Below are 17,742 nucleotides of genomic sequence, written 5' to 3' on the forward strand. Positions count from 1 at the left end.
AGGACAGACAGCCGCTAACGAGGGTGGCAGGGTTGTGGAGAGGCTGCAGGCCCTGTGCGAGGGTGGCGGGAACGTGAGACGGGGTGGCCATGCAGAACAGCGCTTCCTTAGGAGATTAACAGAGGCCGCCCTGAGCGTCTGGGGTTGAATCCCGGCTCCGCTCCTGACTCCAGCTCCTGCTAGCACCGACCCTGGGAGGCAGCGGCGATGGTTCAGGTGCTTGGGCCCCTTTCAGTCGAGTGGGAGACTTGGATTGGGTTCCTGGCTCTTGGCTTCGGCCTGGCCCAGCTCCAGCTGCTACAGGCGTTTGGGGAGTGACTCAGCAAGCAAATGGCAGTGATCTCTTTCTATCTGATTCTCAAATAAATAATAGATGAATGAAAAAAAAATTAAATCTAAAAATAGAAGTTGTCCGTGACCCAGCGAGTCCACTTCTGGGTGTACCCAGCAGCACTGACAGCGGGGTTCTCAGGAGTTGGCATCAGTCAGAATAGCCAAAAATACAGCCGCGACCCAGGTGGGTCAACACAGCGTGGTCTGCGTGTGCAACGAAATCTTAGCGTTAAAAAGGAAGGGGATTCCGACACACGCTACTACATGAGTGACCCTGGAGACGCTGGACTCAAGGCTGGGTGACTGCTCTTGGGGACAAACCCAGAGTCTCAGAGAGTAGAACGGGGTCGCCAGAGGCTGTGGGCGGGGCAGCAGCAGCTACCGTTCAATGAGTTTTGCAAGATGAAAACCGGGAGCCCCTAGGGCATGGCCTTGTCAGAGGTGGGCGTTGGACAGCCCGCCCCCTGCCATGGGAGGGAAGAGATGCAGGGAGTGGCTGAGAAGGAATTGACCGAGTACCTACCAAGGGCTGGCTGCTGGGCGCGTGAGGAACTGCACACATTTCATGGAAAGGCGGGACTAGATTCTGGTACAAAACGTCTTGCAATGCATGCATAGCTTTTCCATATCCCACATTTTCCATGAGCTTTTTGAAGACCCCGCGTCTGGATGACAGAGGCGGAGGAGGTCCTAGTGCCCGGTCAGACAGGCAAACAGCAGGTGCGGGCAGGGTCCCCGCAGTGGTCATGGTTGCAGTGGGACCAGCAGTCGCTCACTAAGACCACAGCCCGCGGGGCCGGGCGGAGGCAGGTGGCGCTGGGAGGACCCGAGGCCGGAGCTAGCGGGCTGTACATGAGATCGTGGCACGGCCTCCAGGGGCTCAGGCAGGAGGCAGTTCCGGAACCCCGGCGAGTGGCAGCAGGGAGGAGCTTGTGGGACCGTCTGGTAGGCTGGAGGCCTCCCAGATGCCCTCTGTGTCCCCGCAGGTGAGGGACATGGGAGAGAGGCGGGAGCCAGACCACGCGCAGAACCAGCCTGAGGAGCCCGCGGGGGCCCAGGGCCCCGAACCCCCTCGCCAGGGCTTCATGAAGTGCTTGCTGGCGGTGGGGGAGGAGGAGGAGGCCGCCCACCGGAGGGCCTCGAGGGCCCGGGCCCCGCCGGGCCGCAAGCTCCCCAGGACCCCCACCCCTGTGCCCATCTCAGCCCCAAGCCTGCCCCTGCCCCAGATGCCCGCCTCAGCTCCCGCCACTGCCTCTCCGTGGACTCGGTCGCTGACCCCTGGGCCTGGCCCTGCCCCCGCGGGTGCTCCAGTGGCTGCAGTGCGGGCGCCCTGGAGGAAGACGGAGCTCCTGCACGGGGGCAGCGAGCGGACCCTGAGCAGCTGCAGGGCACGGTAGGGCCCCACCCCCACCCAGGGCTCCCAGCAGAGCCTGGTCCCGGAGGCAGGTCCCTGCATCCCGCTTCTCTGTCCCTGTCCCTGCTGCTGCCTGTTCCCTCCGTCTCGCCCTGTGTCTCCCAGTTCTGTACCTCCCAGCCTCCCCTTGCCTCTGCCAGACCTCGGTGGCAGCTGCGGGCAGGGTGGGCTGGATGTGGCCCCGGGCCGGCTTTGTCCCCGCAGGCAGGAGCCGGAAGACCACGGCCTCCGGAAGCTGTGTCAGAGCTGGGAGGAGCGGCCCGAGGAGCGCCTCACCCTGCGGCAGGAGGAAGGTGAGGGCAGCCGGCTTGCGCAGGGCCCCGTTCACAGGCGTGGTGGGATGGTGTTCCGCAGGCGACACCGCTGCCCTGCCGCCCACCGTGGCCCTGTGCGCTGGACCAAGGGGGCTTACTGCAGGGGAGGGAGTGGACCCGAGCTCAGGAGCCACGGAGGGTGGGGTGTTAACGCTAGCTAGCCCCCCGACTTGAGGTCCAGGACTCCCCCAGGTGCGGGCTAGGCCTGCTGAGAGGCATCTTGGAAGGGCACCAGGGCCCCCATCTTACAGCCCTCGGCAGGCTCCCACTCCCACTGCATCTCATGCCCACCCAAAACCACAAATCCTGAGCACGACCACGTGTGGAACACAGTGCCCTCTGACCCCACCCTCCCCAACAGTGGGTGTGCCTCCTCCCATCCCCACTGCCCTCTTGCCCAGAGCTGCCTCTTCCTCTGCCTGCCCTGAAGGCTCAGCGGCTCCCTGAGCCCCGACCTTGAACTTCACTGCTTTTGGTGTTAAACCCCCCTGGCTATTCTGCAGGGGGAAGGGGGCCCGTGGCCGGACCCCTGGAGCCATTGATGAAAAGCGCACCAGTGGACTCAGTCTCAGGGTCCCCGCCCCGACCTCAGCTCCTATCTGGGGAGGAAGGAGCTGCCTGCCCTCCGCCACGGCTTCTGGGAGCTCTTCCGGTTTTCCCTTTTGGACAGTGCCCGCCCGTGGCAGGGCCCCTCCTCCCCTCAGCCCAGCCCCGCCTGTTTGTCCGAGACTTGCAGACTTAACAGCATCTGTTGTGTGCTGTGAATTGTCTGAATTCAGTACAGACAGGGTCAGTCCAGACAGGGAAACCGAGGCGCCTGGCCCCGGCTCTAGATCAGCCCGGCCTCCATCACCCAGTGCCACTCCCCGGGCGGCTGGATGTGCACTGACCCCTGCTTTCTCACAGTGCTGGAGGCGATGGGGCGGGGCCGGTTTCCCCAGAGGCCCCCTCCTTGGCCTGCTGTGTCCCCACCTGGCCGTCCCCGCGCACACGCACATCCTGGCCAAGCCTGGCCCTGTCTCTCACCAGGTGGCCTTTTCACACAGGACAGCAGCCAGACTGGATGAGCGCCGTGCTAACAGCCTCACACCCTCAAGGCCTCTTTAAAGGCCCTGTCCCCAGACTCAGCCCCATCCTGAGGCCCTGGGGGCTAGGGCTGCAACAGGAGAATTCGGGGGAACACAGTCCAGCCCACAGGGGCCACCCAGCTTACTAGCCAGCAGAGCTGGTCTCACTGTGGGCTGAGAAAGCAGCCAGCACGCACGCTGGACTAGGGCATGGCTTTGGGTCAGCTGGTGCCACTCTGCCTGTCCTCTGCTCTGGCCCAGATAAGTGGCTGTAGACACCAAGGACAAGGGACCGACGTGGAAAAAGCTGTCTGGGCACCTACCCTGTGAACCCGTTTCCCACCTTTTCGGATGGAAATAGCATTCTGCTCTTCCGAGGATGCTGAAAGGACGGAACAAGAACATGCTCCAAAGAGCTTAGGCCAGGGCCGCCCTGCGGCGTAGTGGACTAAGCCTCCACTTGCAGTGCCGGCACCCCATATGGGCACCGGTTCGAGTCCCGGCTACTCCACTTCCGATCCAGCTCTCTGCTATGGCCTGGGAAAGCAGTAGAAGATGGCCCAAGTCCCAGTGCCCCTGCACCCACGTGGGAGACCCAGAAAAAGCTCCTGGCTCCTGGCTTTGGATTGGCCCAGCTCCAGCCATTGTGGCCATTTAGGGAGTGAACCAGCAGATGGAAAACCTTTCTCTCTGTCTCTCCCTCTGTCTGTAACTCTGCCTCTCAAATAAATAAATCAATCTTTAAAGAAAAAAAGAAAAACTTAGCCCAGGGCCTGGCACATGTGGGGTGCCCTGAAGTGGGGGGACTCCTGGTGCCAATGGAGGCTAAAAATGAGCTCAGCTCATGCCCACCTGCGCCTGGTCTGGGAGAGCAGAGTGAGTCCAAGGGCACCGTGTCCCTCCATTCCTCTTTTATGGAATTGTTTTTATTTATTTATTTTATTTGAAAGGTAGAATTTCTGTCCGCTGGTTCACTCCCCAAATGGCCACAACATCCAGAGCTGGGCCAGGCCACAGCCAGGAGCCTGGAGCTCCATCCTGCCCTCCCACGTGGGTGCAGGGCCCCAGCACCTGAGCCATCTCCTGCTGCTTTCCCAGGTGCATGAGCAGGGAGCTGGATCAGAAGTGGAGCAGCCAGGACTCGAACCAGCACCCGTATGGGATGCCTTAACTTGCTTAGCCTCAACGGCAGCCTCTACACTCTTAGCTTAGTTATCTTTGGAGGAAGCTGGGCGGGAGGCAGGGAGGGGCTGGGATGAGTGGGGGTGGGGGAAGGACTCCCCGCCCACGTGGGCCGCCTCCCGCAGCTTTCCGCAGCTACTTCGAGATGTTCAATGGCCCGGGCGAGGTGGACGCGCAGAGCCTGAAGAACATCCTGCTCCTGGTGGGCTTCTCCCTGACGCCAGCCCAGGTGGAGGACGCGCTGATGAGCGCCGACGTCGACGGTGAGTGGGGGGGGGTGTCGCTCCCGCCCCAGGCGGGGCTTCCCTGGCAGACACCAGGGAGGTCACACGGGACCCTGTGCTGAAAGGACCTGGATCTGGTTTAGCGCTCTGCTGGCACAGCACAGAAATGCTGTTAATTTTTAAAAGATTTATTTATGCATTTGAAAGGCAGAGAGAGAGAGCGAGGTCCTCCATCCGCTGGTTCACTCCCCAGTCCCCAGATGGTCACAATGGCCAGAGCTGCGCCTATTCGAAGCCAGGAGCTTCTTCTGGGTCTCCCATGCGGGTTCAGGTGCCCAAGGACTCGAACTGGTGTTCACGGGATGCCGGCACTGCAGGCGGCGGCTTTACCCACAATGCCACAGCGCCAGCCGCAACCTAGAAATTCTTAATCGCGGTATGACTAGGATCCCATCCTGCACTGGCTCCCCCAGATTATGTCGCAGGCCCAAGTTCTGGGAGCGAATGCTCCCTGAGCACCTACCCAGCGCCAGATTCTAGGGAGCAGAGGTGGCCACGGCCCAGCCTCCTGGCCCCAGGCTGTCTGTGCCCTGAGAGACGCTGACCGCTGGGCTCTCACTCCCGCCTCATCAGATGGACTCGGCTGCCCATTTTCCCCACTGCGTGGCTCAGGACAAGTGCCTGGAGTTCATGAAGCCTCGGTTTCTCCATCTGTGGAATGGGTTTATACAGTACCAGGCTACTGTGAAGATGCCAGGAGATAATCCAGGCGCAGCACCCAGCACAGCACCCATGCCAGGAGACATCAGCTGCCGCTGCGACTCATCCAGTAAATAGAATCAACTGGAAGCCTCCTGGCGCCCCTGTGAGCGCAGGGCAAAGAGAGCTGTGAGGCGCAGGAGACCCTGCTCACAGGAGGTCCCTGCCGTCGGGCAAGGGCGACCTGGGGAGGCCCCGACAGAAGCAGCGTGGAGGGAGGAGTCTCAGGAAGGCTTCCTGGAGGAGGCGATGCCTGAGCTGAGGTGTGAAAGCTTACGCAGGAGTTAGGCAAGGCGGGGACAAGGGCATTCCTCAAAGGGAGAGTGCAGGGCCGGGGAATCCTGCCTGGTGTGCAGGGAACGCGTGGGACTGCACGGGGACCCCTGATCACCTGGTGCCATGGCTCTGTCCCCAGCGTCACCGCACAGCGCAAATCCTCCTGCACACACCGGGGACTCGACCCCAGCTCCGCCCTCGCCTGCCCCTGCCAGAGCCGCCTCTCCTTCCTGCCTCAGGCCGCATCTGTGAAGTGGGGACGAGGGTACTGAGCGCCCCCACGTGGCAGCTTTGAGGACTGCAGACCATCCACTCATTCAGTAGTTTGACTATCGGCTATGCACCATTTAAAATTTAAAATAAAATTTATTTGAGAGAGAGAGAGAGAGAGACCTTACCCCCTGGTCTCTCCCCAAATGCCCCATCAGCTGGGCCTGGGCTGCGCTGAGCTAGGACTCAAGTCCTAGTGCTTTGTGCCGTAGGTTTTTAACTTTCTCATCTGCTCTCCCGCGTGCACCATGTTTTCTGCGTTGGATATGCGTTCCTTTTATAATCAGACCCGAAAAGTGACTGCTCGGGGCTGCAGTGCCTGGACCCGCTCCAAAGGGCCCCGTCTACCCTGTCGCTCCCCTGCCCCCACAGGAGACGGGCACGTGGACTTCAAAGACTTCTTGGCCGTGATGACAGACACCAGGCGCTTCTTCTGCTCCGTGGGTGAGCAGCCCTGGGCACTCAGAGCTGGAGGAGGGGCCGGGAGGCGGGGCTTGGCGCTGGGTGGGCACCGAGTGGTAATGGCAGCCACCGTCCCGTGTCCCCAGAACAGAATGCCCCGACGGACATGGCTCTGCCCAACCCGCACACCCTGCTCTTTGAGATCCTGTCCCTGCTGGTGGAGATGCTGGCCTTACCGGAGGCGGCCTTAGAGGAGATCACGAAGTGAGTGGCGCGGCTTCGCAGGGGAGGAGGTTGTGGACACGCAGGTGGCATCTGGCGTGTTGGAGGCTAAGACTCGAGGCTGTGAGTGAGGAACCCTCCGTAACTGGCTTAAGCAAAGGGGAAGCTATTGGCTCAAACAACCAGCCAGTGCTTCAGGCCTGGCTGGATCCAGGAGGCCAGATGACCCGTGATCTCGGATCGTGATGGCGTGATCTGGGTCATTCCCCCCGTAGTACCCAGAGAGCAGTTCCAGAACAGGAAGCCGCTGGAGGCTGCCCCTGTGTCCCTGGGGTGGGTGGCCAGGACGACATGGACGGTCAAGGCCAGAGGCCAAGGCACAGGCTCAGGGCCAGATCTCTGCACGGCACTGTCCGGCCCTGTCCTCAGAGGACCCCTCGGCCCCATCGTCTGTCTTTGAAACAAATACATCAGGACACCTGCCGCTCAGCGCGGGGCTCGTGGAAACCGTGGGACCACGAGGGAGGGGGAGGGTGCAGGGGCTCCGCCTGGGCCTCTCCCCCGGCCCCCAGACACCTCGCTTCTCTCTGGGCCTCAGCTTCTTCCTCTGTAAACCGGAGACAGGAACTGGATCTCAGCCCCTAGGGCCTTCCCTCGGCGTCACACACGGCCGTGCACTCCCGCCCTTAGGCTGGGTTCCAGTTTTCCACGCGGGGCAGGGCACAGGTGTATGATGGCGCCTACAGCACACGGCATCCACGCAGCAGCCCAGGCACGAGACCCACGTTCCTCCCAGCATCTGGGTCACTCAGAACACACACGGCTCCAGCTTCCTGCTCGTGCCCGTTTTGGGAAGCAGCAGGTGACGGCTCAGACACTTGGGTCGCTGTCACCCCCGTGGGAAGCCCGGGTGGGTGGGATGGCCCAGCCCTGGCTATTGCAGATATTCTGAGGAGTGAACCAACGGATATAAGATCTCTGTCTCTCTGTCTCTCCTGTCTCCCTTTCCTGTGTCTCTGCCTTCCAAATAAATAATGATATATAAATAAAAGTGAAAAATATATACACAACTCCAAAGAACATAAATGAACTTGAAAAGCAATCACGCCAAGTCCCACGTGCCCATTTCTCAGTTTAACTGGCTTTGAGGAAGCCCCCACCTGTTGGTCAGCGAAAGCCTCAAACGCCCCACCAAGTGAGGACGCTCTAGAGAGGCCACGCGGGGAGACCCGCCCGTGGGCCGTGGCCGTGGCCGGCAGAGCGCTGGGCAGCCCCTCCCCGCCCGCTGGCCTCCGCGGGAGACCCCCGGATCGGTTCAAGGTCAGTTATGTTCTGGTCATGGCCTCCAGCATTCGGGTCCCAGGGGCGGTCAGTGTCCGTGGAGAGCTGTTCCTGTTTTCTTCTGGTGAGGTTGTTTCCGTCTCACGGGGACCACGCGTGTCACCTTGGAGACGGGACTCGACTCCCACACTTCCTCCCGGGGTGCTCCGGCGGCAGCGCAGAGACCCCGCCGCCTGCAAGGCTGCAGACATGGCCTCTGCCCGCTCCGGGGCACTGATGCTGTGGGGTGCGTGGATACAAGGGAGGCCTTCCCCCACGCCGGAGGGTCCCCGCGGTAGCCCAGACAAGCCTCAGGGAGTGCGGCCCACCCTGCAGCGCCTGCGGCCTGCCTCCTCCCACACCCCCCTCCCCTGCCCCTGGTTCTCAGCACTCTGCCCTCTGCCGCCTCCGGTCAGGACGAGCCTGGGGCCCTCCCCGACCCGGCTTGCTGCCCCGCAGGGCAACCGGAGGCTTCGTCTTGGGAATCCAGGTCTGGCTTCCCAGTGCGCAAATCGCCCTCCTCTCCCGCTCCGTGCCGCTCTGCTGCTGTTGGTGGTGAGACGGCGGCTTAGTCCTCCGGGCTACGCTGTCGGGAGCCCACAGGCTGGTGTGGAACAGTCACCAGTCTTTCTCACACCAAGGCACGGGGGACGCAGCACGGGCTGGCTCAGAGCCGGCACCTTCTCGGCCGTCCCCACACAGGGACACTGACCGGGTTCAGGAGGGCTCCGCCCGATGACCTGGCCACCTGCCGGAGCCGGCAGCCCGGGCCTGAGGATTTCAGCGGGAACTTCACGGGGATACAAATGCTCTGACCATAGCGGAGGACTGGTCTGCCGGAAGTTCCTCCATCCAGAGCCGGAGACAAGTGGGAAGATGTTTAATTATTATTATTATTTTATTTCTTTGAAAGACATTGTTACAGAGAGAGGGGGAGGGAGGGAGACGGAGAGAGAAAGATCTTCCACCTGCTGGTTCACTCCCCAAATGGCTGCAATGGCTGGAGCTGGGCCGATCTGAGGCCAGGAGCCTGCAGCTTCTTTGGGATCTCACGTGGGTGCAAGGCCCAGCACTTGCGCCATGTTCCGCCGCTTTCCCAGGTGCGTTAGCAGGGAGCTGGGATGCCGGCACTGCGGGCCGGGGTCTTAACCGGCTGCACCACAGCACCGCCCCAGATTTTAAATTACTGATTCAATTTCTGTAATAGTATGTAACTACTCAGGTTTTCTGCTTCTTGAGAACAACTCTGGCAGTTCACATTTCTCTAGGAATCCATCCGATGCTTGTCGTTCTCTACGTGTTAGCATGGAACATTAGAATGTGCCGTACGGGGGTAGGGGTGGTGTTGTGGCCACTACTTGGGACACCCACACTCCCGACGGTGCCAGCCTACATCCTGGCTCCCCCCTTCCATCCCGCCTCCTGAGGGTGCTCCAAGTGCTTGGGTTTCTGCCACCTGGTAGGAGACCCACATGCAGTTCCCGGCTCCTCCCTTCAGCGTGGCCCAGCCCTGGCTGTTGTGGGCATGGGGGAGTGAACCAACAGACGGTAGGTCTCTCTCTCTCGGCCTCCCAAACAGACGAAAATAAATTAATAAGCATTTTTCCTAAAAAGAACATCCCCTAGAATCTTAAGGCTCTCTTTGGGTCTGTAGTTACTTCTTCTATTAGGGTGCAGGTTCAGCTGCACCAAGCTTAACGGACATGCTTAAATTGAAGGGCTCTTTGGAGGTTTCCCAACGGTCAGCATTTTCCCACATTTGCTCTATCATTGCCTTTTTTTTTTTTTTTTTTTTTTTTTTTTTTTTTTTTTGACAGTGAGAGAGAGAGAGAAAGGTCTTCCCTCCGTTGGTTTACCCCCCAAGTGGCTGCTACGGCTGGCACATTGCGGCCCGCGTGCTGCGCCGATCCAAAGCCAGGAGCCAGGTGCTTCTGGTCTCCCATGGGGTGCAGGGCCCAAGCACTTGGGCCATCCTCCACTGCACTCCCGGGCCACAGCAGAGAGCTGGCCTGGAAGAGGAGCAACCGGGACAGAATCCGGTGCCCCGACCGGGACTAGAACCCGGTGTGCCGGCGCCGCAGGTGGAGGATTAGCCTAGTGAGCCGCGGCGCCAGCCTGTCACTGCCTTTCGCACACCTTGAGGAAACTTGTCTTTCTCAACCACTTAAGAATCAGCAGAGTAAGACGCCCGTCCCCTTGTCCCCGGGTACTCAGTATTTATGAGGGTTCTTCTCAAAGTACATGGAAGCATAGAATTAAACTAGACTCAGTTTGGTGCAAAAATTTTGAATTCTCTGCAGTTTTTTCCTAACACACCTTTTCCGTGAGCTTCTGAAGATCTGTATTTTCTAATAGTGAGGGCGTTTTCTTACACACTCACAGTATCTTACCCATTTTAGGAAATTAACACTGAAGCAACACTGTCCCCTCATCCTGTTGTTGGGCCATCGTCCTGACACTAACGGCCTTCGCTGTTGTGGAGGGGTGTGTGTGTGTCTTCCTTCTTTTTTCCTCCAAGCCAGGAGCACAGGGCACAGGGCTTGTCGTGGCTGTGGCTTCCTGGGACCTGGACGGGTCCTCCTCTTGTCACTGCTGCTGGGGGATGCACCTGCGGGTGTCTCCTCACAGACAGGACAGCGGGTGCCGGGGGAGCGCGCGTGCCCGCCGTGTGCTGGCCGTGTCGTTTCTGCCACGGTTTCTCACTGGGAAGCGTTTGTTCTGTTTCCTGAGGCTGATTGGGGAACTGAGTCTACATAAACATCCCCCTTTCACCACGCTTAACACCCCTGGTGTTTTTTTTAAGATTTATTTATTGTATTTGAAAGTCAGAGTTACCCCCACCACCACCCACCCACAGAGAGGGAGAGAGGGGGAGAGGGAGAGAGGAAGAGAGGGAGAGAGAGAGAGAGAGAGAGAGAGAGAGAGAGGTCTTCCATCTGCTGGTTCACTCCCCAATTGGCCACAATGGCCAGAACTGTGTGGATCCGAAGCCAGGAGCCAGGAGCTTCTTCCGGGCTTCCCATGTGGGTGCAGGGGCCCAAGGACTTGGGCCATCTTCCACTGCTTTCCCAGGCCATAGCAGAGAGCCGGATCGGAAGTGGAGCAGCCAGGACTCCCACCGGTGCCCATATGGGGTGCCGGCACTGCAGGTGGCAGCTTTACCCGCTGTGCCACAGTGCCGGCCCCAACACCCGTGATTTAGCCTCTAGTGATGACTCTTGCCTAATCAGTGATCAATCCAGTAGCTGAAAATGCTGACTTCCTAACTCCGTCACTCCTCCACACGTGAACTGGACTTGGACTTCAGGAAGAGTGTTCCCCTCTTCTGTACTTGTTTGCTTCTTGGCACCACTGTGGCGTAGGAATTCTCTACTTCTTGTAGTTATATCAGGTTTTGACTGATATTTCTTTAAATTTATTTCAATGCTATTCGAAAGGCATAGAGACAGAGACAGCCAGCCAGGGCTGGGTCAGGCCAAAGCCAGGAGCCCAGAACTCCATCCAGGTCTCCTATGTGGGCGGCAGGGACCCAAGTACTTGAGTCACCACCTGCCGCCTCCCAGGGGGCGCGTTAGCAGGAAGCTGGAATCAGAGTGGAGCCAGGACTAGAACTGAGACTGATACGGGGTGCAGGCATCCCGGCGGCGACTTCACTGCCGCACCAAACGGCCACCCCTTACCTTGCAAGTTCAGAATTCTCTATTTCCTGATGAACTGAACATCTTGTCATGACACAGAAGTCACTTGTCTCCACTGAGGCTTTCTGGCATTAATATGACCATGTCCACTTCCTTGTGGCGTTCAACTTTGACTTCGTGGTGGATGGGGTTGGCGTTGTGGTGCAGCAGGTGAAGCTGCCCCCGGGGGTGCCAGCGTTCCATGCAGGTGCTGCGTCACTGGCTACTGCCCTTCTGATCCAGCTCCCCGCTAATGCACCTGGGAAAGCAGCGGAGGACGGCCCAGTGCTTGGGGCCTGCCGCCCATGTGGGAGACTTGGAGGAAGCTCCTGGCTCCTGGCTTTGGCCTGGCTGAGCCCCAGCTGTTTGGGGAGTCTTTTTTCTCCCTCCCTCTCTGGAACTCTGCCTTTCAAAGAAATAAATCTTTAACAGAGAAATTGAGGGGCAGGCATCCGGCCAAGGGGTTAAGATGCTCACGCCCACATGAGAGCTGCCGGCTTAGGAGCTCCAGCTCCAGCCCCTTTTCTGGATTGCTGCTGTTGCACACCCTAGCGGACGGCAGGTGGTCAGCCAAGGCCTTGGGTCCCTGCTTCCCACGGCAGACCTCGGTTGAATTCCTAGCTCCTGGCTTCAGTGTGGCACAGCCCTGGTGGTCATGGACATTTGGGGAGTGAATCAGTGGATAGGAGCCCTGTCTCTCTCTCTCTCACTCTCCAATTAAAAAGTAAATAAATAAATGGACATTTTTAACAAGATTTAATCTACTTGAATGGCAGAGAGAGAGAGAACGCAAGTTTGTCCAACTGCAGGTTCCCTCCTAAATGGCTGCAGTGGGCCCAGGCAGTGCCAGGCTGAAGCCAGGAGCCAAGAACTCCATCCTGGTCTCCCACACAGGCGGCAGAGGTCCAGGCAGCTGGGCCACGGCCTGCTGCCTTCCCAGGTACCTAAGCAGGAAGCTGGGTCTGCAGCACATCAGAACCAGTGCTCTGGCCGGGCACGCTGTGGCTGTGCCACAAGGCTCTCCCATGGACGTTGCTTTATTTTTATTTTTAAATAATTGTCTTTTTATTATTTATTTATTTACTTGAAAGACAGAGTTACAGAGAGAGGTAGAGACAGAGAGAGAGGTCTTCCATCTGCTGGTTCACTCCCCAGATGGCCGCAACAGCTGGAGCTGCACCAATCCGAAGCCAGGAGTCAGGAGCTTCTTCTGGGTCTCCCACGTGGGTGCAGGGGCCCAAGGACTTGGGCCATCTTCTGCTGCTTTCCCAGGCCCTAGCAGAGAGCTGGGTGGGAAGTGGAACAGCCGGGACTCAAACTGGCGCCCATATGGATGCCGGCGCTTCAGGCCAGGGCTTTTAAGCCGCTGCGCCACAGCACCAGCCCCTGGAAAACTAATTTCTAGGTCTCCTAAGGAACTAATTCTGGGACTCAGCTGCATCCTAGGAATTCTTTCTCTTCCTCTGCTTTGGATTCGCCACCTCCTGGATTTCTTTCTTGGTTTGCTTCCTTTTACAAATGAGGGCACATCTCCCCAACAGCTTTTTTTTTTTTTTTTTTTTTTTTTTGACAGGCAGAGTGGACAGTGAGAGAGAGACAGAGAGAAAGGTCTTCCTTTGCCGTTGGTTCACCCTCCAATGGCCGCCGCTGCAGCCGGCGCACCACGCTGATCCGATGGCTGGAGCCAGGAGCCAGGTGCTTTTCCTGGTCTCCCATGGGGTGCAGGGCCCAAGCACCTGGGCCATCCTCCACTGCACTCCCTGGCCATAGCAGAGAGCTGGCCTGGAAGAGGGGCAACCGGGACAGAATCCGGCGCCCCAACCGGGACTAGAACCCGGTGTGCCGGCGCCGCAAGGTGGAGGATTAGCCTATTGAGCCACGGCGCCGGCGTCCCCAACAGCTTTCCTTTATTTATTTGAAAGGCTGAATACAGAAGAGAGCAAGCGAGTGAAAGATTTTCCATTCGCTGGTTCACTCCCCAGATGGCTACAACGATCAGGGTTGGGCCAGGCCCAAGCCAGGAGGCAGGAACTCCACAGGGGTCTCCCACGCGGGTGCAGAGGCCAAGTTCTAGGACCGCCTTCTACGGCCTTCCTAGGTGCGTGCAGAGGCCAAGTTCTAGGACCGCCTTCTGCGGCCCTCCTAGGTGCGTCGGCAGGGAGCTGGATCGAAGTGGGGGCTGGCGTCGCAGGTGGTGGCTTTCCCTGCTGCACTACAGTACCGCCCCCAACAGCTTCTATAAAAATATTCATGATTTACTCGAAAGACAGCGAGACAGCCATCTCCCATCAGCTGACTCCTTCCCCAAATGCCCACAGCAGGCAGGACTGGGCCAGTCTACGGCCGGGAGCCGACACTTAATCTGGGTCTCCCACTTGGGGGGCAGCAACCGCAGTACTTGCGCCTTCACCTGCCGCCTCCCAGCATGCACCGTAGCAGGAAGCTGCAACGGAAGCGGCACCAGGACCTAACTCAGACGCTCCGATATGGGGTGCGATGCCCCAGTCTGTGTCTTAACCGCTAAACCAACCTTCCCCGGGCAGCTTTAGCTCAGAAGGTACAGTGATGCCCTCTGCTCTGGCACGGGCACTGCCCCCGCCCCCAGGGGTCCCCCTTCACCGTCTGCCCCCTCTGCCTTCTGTCAGAGCCCGTTTCTCTATGTGCAGCTCCCTCTTCTGTTTAGGGTTATATCCTCCATCGCTTCAAGAGAAAGAACACGGGGCAACATCTCTAAGACACGTGGCTGCAGCCGTGTTCACTCTGCCCGAGTTCAGCAGGTCACAGAATTCCGGCTGGTGTGCGAGCTCAGCGACAGAGCCGTGTGCTGGAGTTCCAACAAGGCCGGAGTCTGTCCCTCCCTTATGCTGCCAGTCTGGAGGAAGCAGGGCGGGGCCAGGGTTTTCCTTCCGTTCAGTGCTCCTTCATTCCCCGCCCATCCTAAACCAGCCTACCAGCAGCACATCTGAATCCCAGAAAGCGCAGAGGAGGACGGGAGAGCGAGCAGTTTCCTCTGCAGCGGGGAAAGCTGCGCCAGCCCTGCTCGTGTCCGGGCTCCCAGGGCATCTCCCGAGACCCCCAGAGGTGGCTCAGGAAAGGGAAGCCTGCACACCTCACTGTGCCCACCCCGCTGAGGCCGGCGCCACAGCTGCGGAACCCCGCTACACTCCAGGGCTGCACAAAAGTCAGAGAGGCCCTCGGGGCAGGGAGGGAGAGACCCTGGCCCGCCATCTGCCCGCGGTCGGCCCTGTGCAAAGCCGGCCGGAGCTCGTGCATGGCGCCAGGAGTGAGGCGAGGCCAAGCCCGACATGGCAAGTCCCCTTCGCCACTCTTGGCCAAGTCCTCAGAAGGGCGGCAGGGCGGCCAGCGCACCGCGAAGAGCTGCTGCGTACTGGGTGCTGCAGTCCAGTGCGGGGCAGCCCAGTGGGGCGCCAGGAGCAGACAGGACTTTCTGGAGGAGATGGAGTGGGAGTTCACTGCACAGCTGTGCTGTCTTGGCAGAAAGAAATCCTAAGTAACACCACTGCCCAAGCTCTCCTGTGCCCAACGGTGCAGGGTGCCGGTGGGCCTTGTTCCTGGAACCCACAGGAATTGTGTTTCACCCAGCAAACCCTGAAGCTCGGAGAAGTGAAGCGACTTGCAGGGATAAGCACTTCCCGCGTGTTACTGAGGGGCCTTTGGCCAGGGCAGGGAAGCGAATAGCGGGGCTGGAGACAGGACGGGGGCTGGGAGGAGTGGGGTGCGTGGAGCAGAGCCAGACTGAGCAAGCGGGCGCTGCCTCCCCAGCTACTACCAGAAGAAGCTGAAGGAAGGCACCTACAAGGCCCGAGAGGTGGAGACGGCCATAGGCCGGCTGCGGGCGCAGAAGCTGCTCCCCACCGGCCCTCAGCCTGCAGACGGCTTCGAAGTCCCAGAACGAAGGGTCCTCAGGCTCCTGAGCCGGCTGAAGCAGCAGAACTACGGTGAGGCCCTGGGCACGGTGGGTGGGGGGTCTCGTGCCCACCTGCCTGGCTTCCTGCCAGGGCTGGGGAGCTGAGCGGCCTGGCTGCCCACGCTGGGCCTAACCTGAGTGCGTCAGTCATCACCCGCAGCCCACGCCAGGCCCTCAGCCTCCTGCACTGCATCTCGCACTCCTGCCTTGGCCCTGAGCTCAGGTTGGTCCCTGGAGCCAGGAGAGGAGGGGCAGCCACAGAGACCGGCAATCCCGGCTCCCCGCCGAGTCAGTCACTGAGCTGGGCCCTTGGCAGAAGTGCTAGGGTTCCACCTTCCTAATGATGGATTTATTACCCCGTTTGGCAGATGAGAAAAACTGCCACTGAGGAAGCTGAAGCCTCTTGCCCAAGTTGTGGCCTTGCCAGGATGTGCTGGGAAGGGACGCTACATGCGGGTCTGTCCCCGGGACTCTTCACCGGGCAAGCCAGCCTGCTCTGCTCAGGTTCCATTAAGACTCCCACTGTGTAGCAGGTGGAAGCCTTGCAGTTTCTGGAATATACCTACCAGTCTGCCAGGAGCCATCTGCTTAAAGCTGTTATTGGCTCTTTTTTTTTTTTTTAAAGATTTATTTATTTGAAAATCACAGTTACACAGAGAAGGGGAGGGAGGCAGAGAGAGAGAGAGAGAGAGAGAGAGAGAAAGAGAGAGAGAGAGAGGCCTTCCATCTGCTGGTTCACTCCCCAACTGGCCTCAACGGCCGGAGCTGCACCAATCGGAAGCCAGGAGCCAGGAGCTTCTTCCACGTCTCCCACGTGGGTGCAGGGGCCCAAGGACTTGGGCCGTCTTCTACTGCTTTCCCAGGCCACAGCATAAAACCAGATCGGAAATAGAGCAGCCGGGACTAGAACCGGCACCCACATGGGATGCCAGCACCAGCAGGCGGCGGCTTTACCTGCTACGCCACAGCGCTAGCCCCTGTTATTAGCTCTTGATCTGTGCTCAGAGTTCAGCTGGGTGCTTTGCATACACACGCATTACACCTCAATCCTTGTCATCGACGCTGGCAGGTGGCTACTGCCATCTTCAGAGAGGTTAAGTGACCTGCCCAAACCCTACTCCCCATCCCACCCCCACTCGCTGCGGCAGAGCCAGGATTTCACTGGGGTCCACCTGCCCCAGGCTGGGCATGCTCTGACGCCTTCCTGCTCCTCCCCCACCAGCTGCCAACCTGCAGAGTCCCTATGCCCAGGTTCCTTGCATCCCGCTGTGCCCACGACTGGACAAGAAGATAGTCCAACGGAAGCAGGGCAGCCACTTCGTGCTGGACCAGTACAACCCCTCCAGCCTGGGCCCGGACATTCGTGGCCTCTTCTTCCAGCCAGGATCTCAAGGCAAAAGGCAGGTGCCCAGAGGGCAAGGCCCCCGCCCAGGCTGATCCCCTTCTCCCTTCCTTAAGAGGCCGTCGGACAAACCCCTAGGGAGCCGGCCTTTTATATACCGCCCGAGACTGCTTGCTCGGGGAGCTGAAAGCCGGGGTGTGTGTGTGTGTGTGTGTGTGTGTGTGCAGAAACCGACCCGGTGTGTCCTGAGTGGGGGGCCCGGGCCCAGGACCCAGGGGCACCACTTTTCTCCCTCACGGTGGTTTAATTCTGAGCTCCTCTGCTGCTGGCTCCACATCAGGAGACGCAGGCAGAGCCGCCGGGCAGCACGGGGTCCCTGCAGCAGTCCCCGGCCAGGCCCCTCGGGGGAAAAGGGTCGCAGATTTGCAATCAGGCCCTGAGCCCTGCTGCCGGCCGCCTCCCGCCTCGGCGCACAGGGATGGCTCAAGTCCCGGGGCACCGAGGAGAGAGTCGAGCTCTCCCATCCTTCTGCCTCACCCCTCCTCACAGAGAATACAGCTCTGACAGCCGGAAGTGGCTCAGCTCCGTATCAGCTCAAACCCACTGACCCTCTTCTCTGAGCAGCGCAACTGTTCACGGCCTGCGGACGGACGGGGCGCCAGGCGGGGCTGCTGCCGTCTGCCTGTATGGCCTGGTAAGCCAATAAACACAAGAACCGCAGCCTCCGTGGCGAGGACCCTGGTCTCACTCCTTCCTCGGGTCTCCGAGAGCAGGGCTCCAGCTTGGCTCTGGCCTGAGAACCCCGAGGCGAGAGTCGCCTCAAGGCCCTGGCCTGTGCCCTGGGTGCTGGGCCTCCCACGCACTTTGCAAGCACAGAGCTGGGCGGCCCTTCCTCACCATCCTCGCCTGCTTTGGACTGGGGCCCCACGCTCGCAGGGAGTGGTGAGCGTTCAGGGAAGTACCTGGGAAAGACCGAGTCCCCGAAGGCAGCAGGCCCTCGGACGCGCAGGAG

At 59.8% G+C, this 17,742-nt stretch overlaps 1 protein-coding gene across 4 annotated transcripts; it reads left to right on the forward strand.

Annotated features, from left to right (window-relative positions):
• Window positions 1-1,171: 1,171 nt before the first annotated feature.
• On the forward strand, window positions 1,172-17,466 carry SPATA21 (spermatogenesis associated 21). Of its 4 annotated transcripts, none has more exons than XR_016211265.1 (8): window positions 1,173-1,726; window positions 1,952-2,040; window positions 4,436-4,573; window positions 6,212-6,283; window positions 6,393-6,505; window positions 15,244-15,419; window positions 16,611-16,788; window positions 17,280-17,466. XR_016211265.1 is itself a non-coding variant. In XM_051836560.3 (8 exons), the coding sequence occupies exons 1-8, from the start codon at window positions 1,299-1,301 to the stop codon at window positions 17,335-17,337; spliced, it is 1,257 nt and encodes a 418-aa protein (XP_051692520.3). In that variant the 5' UTR covers window positions 1,177-1,298; the 3' UTR covers window positions 17,338-17,466. The 4 variants fall into 4 exon arrangements, 2 of the variants coding, with proteins under 2 accessions (XP_051692518.3, XP_051692520.3); XM_051836560.3 differs by having other exon boundaries at window positions 1,177-1,726; window positions 6,388-6,505; XR_016211266.1 differs by lacking the exons at window positions 15,244-15,419; window positions 16,611-16,788; window positions 17,280-17,466 and adding an exon at window positions 7,062-7,184 and having other exon boundaries at window positions 1,172-1,726.
• Window positions 17,467-17,742: the final 276 nt, after the last annotated feature.

This window comes from Oryctolagus cuniculus, chromosome 7 (assembly GCF_051225735.1).
Source record: "Oryctolagus cuniculus isolate XC-2025 breed Fujian yellow rabbit chromosome 7, ASM5122573v1, whole genome shotgun sequence".
Taxonomy (NCBI): domain Eukaryota; kingdom Metazoa; phylum Chordata; class Mammalia; order Lagomorpha; family Leporidae; genus Oryctolagus; species Oryctolagus cuniculus.